The sequence below is a fragment of the Hevea brasiliensis genome, chromosome 6, assembly GCF_030052815.1.
Source record: "Hevea brasiliensis isolate MT/VB/25A 57/8 chromosome 6, ASM3005281v1, whole genome shotgun sequence".
Lineage (NCBI taxonomy): Eukaryota > Viridiplantae > Streptophyta > Magnoliopsida > Malpighiales > Euphorbiaceae > Hevea > Hevea brasiliensis.
Genome location: NC_079498.1, coordinates 24,937,009 through 24,941,716, shown reverse-complemented (window position 1 = coordinate 24,941,716; position 4,708 = coordinate 24,937,009). Strand labels below are relative to the sequence as shown.

Here is a 4,708-nt window from a genome sequence, read left to right as displayed (position 1 = left end):
AGAGGAGATTATTTGACTTTTTTATATTTAATATCACTATTAAAAAAATTTTATCTGAATATTACTCTCATTGTGAACATGAATTAGTCTCATCTGCATAAACGGACGAAGACATTACATAATGAAAACAAAAAAATCTTTAATACTTATATTCGTGTAAAGTACTATTAATTTGAGTATATCTAATAATTTCCACTTTTACTTGTACAGTACATATCTATATGTGGATTTCTACTTTTATGTCCCTATAATATTAATTAATTATTATAGGGGCAGATGTAACATCCGCATGTAAAGTTTCTTTGTAATTAAAAAAAAATTAGGAAAATATATATATATTTTTTCGTTTAAGAAAAGGAGAAATGTAAAATGATTGAAAGCAGTAACTCCATTTTTTGTATATATATCCATCAGGATGTCCATTGCTAAGTAACTCTTCCAGCCTCTCTCTCTCTCACTCTCCAAACCAAATGAAGATTTATGATTCTTGTTTGCTTCACCTTTTTCTTGTTTTTCTTCAACTGGTCAATTTCCTCTTTTTAAACTTGCAATTAATACAAGCTCACTCTTCACAAAATGAGACTGATCAGCTTGCTTTGCTAAGTTTCAAAGCTGGGATAGCCCGTGATCCACATGGAATCTTCAATTCATGGAATCATTCTCTCTCTTTTTGCCAATGGTATGGAATCACTTGCAGTCGCCGCCACCAGAGAGTCACTTCATTGGTGTTAGAAGGCCAGAATTTAATTGGATCCATTTCTCCATATATTGGCAATTTGAGTTTTTTAAGAATCTTGAACCTTCGAAACAACAGTTTCAAAGGTCAAATTCCGCAGGAAGTCGGCAATTTGTTTCGATTACAAGAATTCTTTCTCAATAATAACACAATAGAAGGTGTAATTCCGATCAACCTTACCCGCTGTTCTCATCTCAGGAAAATCAGATTGCAAAACAATAATCTAATTGGGAAAATCCCTACAGAGCTTGGTTCTTTAGCAATGCTTGAACTGCTTGTCCTCAGTAGCAACAATCTGATTGGAAAAATTCCACCTTCCATTGGCAACCTTTCGTCGCTTACTTGGCTTTCTGCAGACACTATGGAGTTGGAGGGAAATATTCCACATGAATTGAGCCGATTAACGAGCCTCATACATTTCAATTTTGCTGACAATAATCTATCTGGTATATTCCCTTCATCCATTTTTAATATCTCATCTCTTAAAATGATCTCAATTTCACAAAACAAGCTTCATGGCAGCCTACCAAACAACATAGGGATTACTCTCCCAAATCTCCAGGAGATTGATATGGGATTGAATTTCTTTTCTGGGTTAATTCCCATTTCCCTTTGCAATGCATCTCAACTGGGAATACTCGATCTTCCCACTAACAATTTTGTGGGACGAGTTCCAAATTGTCTGGGAAATTTAGGAAGTTTTTTTTGGCTAAACGTTGGGAAGAATAATCTAGGATATAATTCCACAGGTGACTTGGCCTTTTTAACATCTTTGACAAACTGCAGCAATCTTGAAATCTTAGATTTCACTTTCAACAATTTCGGAGGTATTTTGCCCAGCTCTATAGCCAATCTGTCAATTAAACTTACCAACCTATATTTTGGAGCAAATCAAATCGCCGGAACTATTCCTGAAGCATTAGAGAATCTCATCAACTTAATTGTATTGGCCATGTGGGATAATCTTTTCACTGGAGTCATCCCTTCTTCCTTGGGAAAATTAAGAAAACTTCAAGGACTGTATTTAAATGAAAATAGATTGTCAGGTCAAATCCCATCCTCTATAGGCAATCTCACTCAATTGTTTATACTTTCCATCCCTCACAACAATCTAGAAGGAAATATTCCTATAAGTATAAGAAATTGCCAGAAATTGCAGATTTTGGATATTTCAGAAAACAACCTCAATGGATCTATACCCAAGGAGATTCTCCATCTTCCTTCCTTATCTCGACACTTGAACTTATCAATGAATTCACTAACCGGCAACCTGCCAGCAGATGTGGGAAAGCTAACAAATATAAATACTCTGGATATCTCAGGAAACAAGCTTTCTGGAGAAATTCCTGGAACCATTGGGTTTTGTTTAGACTTGGAATATCTCTATATGCACGGAAATTCTTTCCAAGGAATCATTCCTTCATCTATGGCTTCCTTGAAGGGTCTTCGAGAATTAGATCTTTCGAGGAACAACCTCACTGGAGAAATTCCAAAAGACTTGCAAAGTTTACCCTATCTCTTATATTTAAATCTTTCTTTTAATAATCTTGAGGGTGAGATTCCAGCCAAAGGAGTTTTTTCAAATGCAAGTGCAATTTCACTGATGGGTAATATTAGGCTTTGTGGTGGTGTGCCAGAACTCCATCAACCAAAATGCCCTACCAAAGCAATGAAGAAAGGGAAGTCCATTGCTATTAAGTTAGCAATCATAATTCCTTGTGTGATTCTCTTTGTGCTGTTGATGTTAGCCATCATGCTTATGTATCGAAAGAAAGTATCAAAAAAGAGCTCATCTGCCACACCTAAAGAAACAGATCGCCTTGTAAAGGTATCTTATAGGGATCTTTTTGATGCAACAAGTGGATTTTCTGCCGACAACTTAATCGGATCTGGCAGCTTTGGTTCTGTGTATAAAGGATTTCTCAATCAAATGGAAAGAGTTGTGGCTGTTAAGGTCCTCAAACTTGGAACAAGGGGTGCTTCAAAAAGCTTCATGGCCGAGTGCAAGGTGTTACGCACAGTGAGGCATCGAAATCTGGTTAAGCTGCTAACGTATTGCTCCAGCATTGATTACAAACAGAATGAGTTCAAAGCTCTAGTTTATGAATTCATGGGTAAAGGAAGCTTGGAGAAGTGGTTGTATCAAGACATCCACAACAATTATCAGTCAAGAAACTTGGATTTTCTTCAAAGATTGAATATTGCAATTGATGTGGCATCTGCGTTGCATTATGTTCATGACCTTTGCGAAATTCCAATAATTCATTGTGACTTGAAGCCCAATAATGTTCTTCTCGATGATGACATGGTTGCACATTTAAGCGATTTCGGTTTGGCTAAACTCTTCTTGAACACCAATGATGCTTCACAAACCCAAACTAGCTCAATTGGAATAAGGGGGACTATTGGCTATGCACCCCCAGGTAACAGTTCAATTCATACAGGCGCTTTCATTTTTTAGTTTTTCTATTTTACTTTGTTTGCTTACCAATTGATAGTCCTTTTGATATATTAACTGAATAATTTCTATAAAATTAATGCAGAGTATGGAATGGGTAACACTGCATCAAAAGAAGGGGATGTGTATAGTTTTGGGATCCTTGTATTAGAGATGTTCTCAGGAAAAAAGCCAACGGACAAAATATTTGAAGGCCATTTAAATCTGCACAACTTTGTGGAGGATGCACTGCCAGAAAGACTCGCGCAAATCACAGATCCAACCCTTCTCTCAAGAGAAATGGGCGAAACATCAACAAAAAATGCTGAAATAGACGAGCAGATAGAAATACATGCAAAAGCAGAGTACAACAATAATGGGAACCTGAGCCAGACAAGTACTGGTAAAGAGAAAGATTGCTTGCTTTCAGTATTCAAAGTTGGAGTAGCCTGTTCAGCAAAATCACCCAAAGACAGAATGAGCATGAGGGATGTTGCTAAAGAACTGCATTTGATTAGAAGTACTTTTCTTGGAGTTCGGATCTATGGATAAAGACAGGCAAGTTTGGATTATTTCAAATTTTAGTCTTTTTGATTTTCTTTAATGATTTCATATCAAGTCATTTTAAATTGCAGATTAATTTATATTACACATTAGATTGCTATAATAAAAGAATTTCAAATTAATTTGTGAGTTGCAAATTATTTCAACTCAAAATATTAATTTTTTTTCAAAAATATTATTTTAAAAATAATTTCATTTAATTTATTTGTTTTAGATCAAATTATCAAATCGGATGAGAAATTGCAAACTCTAAAGTGTATTTTTGCTTAATTGGAATTTATTCTCCTTTTATTGCAATCTTACTAATCTCTCTCTCTCTCTCTCTCTCTCTCTCTCTCTCTCTCTCTGGAGAACAGCATATATTGAAGAAGTGAGATGGCCCTGGCAGAGAATAGATTTAAGCTTCTTGCGCGACTGTATTTTCTATGTAACAAAAATTAAGCATAGTATTGTTAGGGCTTGTTTGGTACTATTTATTAGATTTTGCTTCTACTAATAAATTGATGTGCTTTAATTATCAACAAGCAAAGTGTTTTTTTTTTAATGGATTTGAAGGATATCACATATATATAATTTATATTGAAATATTATTAATTAAGCTAGAATAATTTACTTTACTTTAATTATATGTATAAAAATCAATAGAAACAAATAATGAATAAAGATGATAATAATACCTAGGCTACTTCTAAGGCGAAATAAGTCTCAAACAAATGTTCATGCAATGATAATAATAATAAAAAAAAAATCTCAAGCAAATTTTAATGGTAAAATGTTGACTTAATGTGATTCCTATTTTACGAGAAACTGTTATATACACAACGGTTTTACTATAATCATTAATCATGATATAAAAAAGAAGTCCCAAAGTCCTTTAATAAAGACTAGCTTTTTTTAATAATTAAATTTAAAATATTCTTATAACTAAAAGGAATTTTTAAATCCTCACACAATTAATTTTATTTATAATT

At 33.9% G+C, this 4,708-nt stretch overlaps 1 protein-coding gene across 1 annotated transcript; it reads left to right on the top strand.

Annotated features, from left to right (window-relative positions):
* The first annotated feature begins 407 nt into the window (after nucleotides 1-407).
* LOC110661289 (probable LRR receptor-like serine/threonine-protein kinase At3g47570) lies at nucleotides 408-4,266 on the top strand. The gene is made up of 3 exons (XM_021819883.2): nucleotides 408-3,159; nucleotides 3,280-3,731; nucleotides 4,094-4,266. The coding sequence occupies exons 1-2, from the start codon at nucleotides 471-473 to the stop codon at nucleotides 3,723-3,725; spliced, it is 3,135 nt and encodes a 1,044-aa protein (XP_021675575.2). The 5' UTR covers nucleotides 408-470; the 3' UTR covers nucleotides 3,726-3,731; nucleotides 4,094-4,266.
* The last annotated feature ends 442 nt before the right edge of the window (nucleotides 4,267-4,708 follow it).

Excerpts from the sequence above, each read along its gene's own strand:
- LOC110661289 (XM_021819883.2), top strand. The coding sequence starts at position 471 with ATGAAGATTTATGATTCTTGTTTGCTTCACCTTTTTCTTGTTTTTCTT. Across the intron at positions 3,160-3,279 it reads TATTGGCTATGCACCCCCAG|AGTATGGAATGGGTAACACT; the intron begins GTAACAGTTCAA and ends AAATTAATGCAG.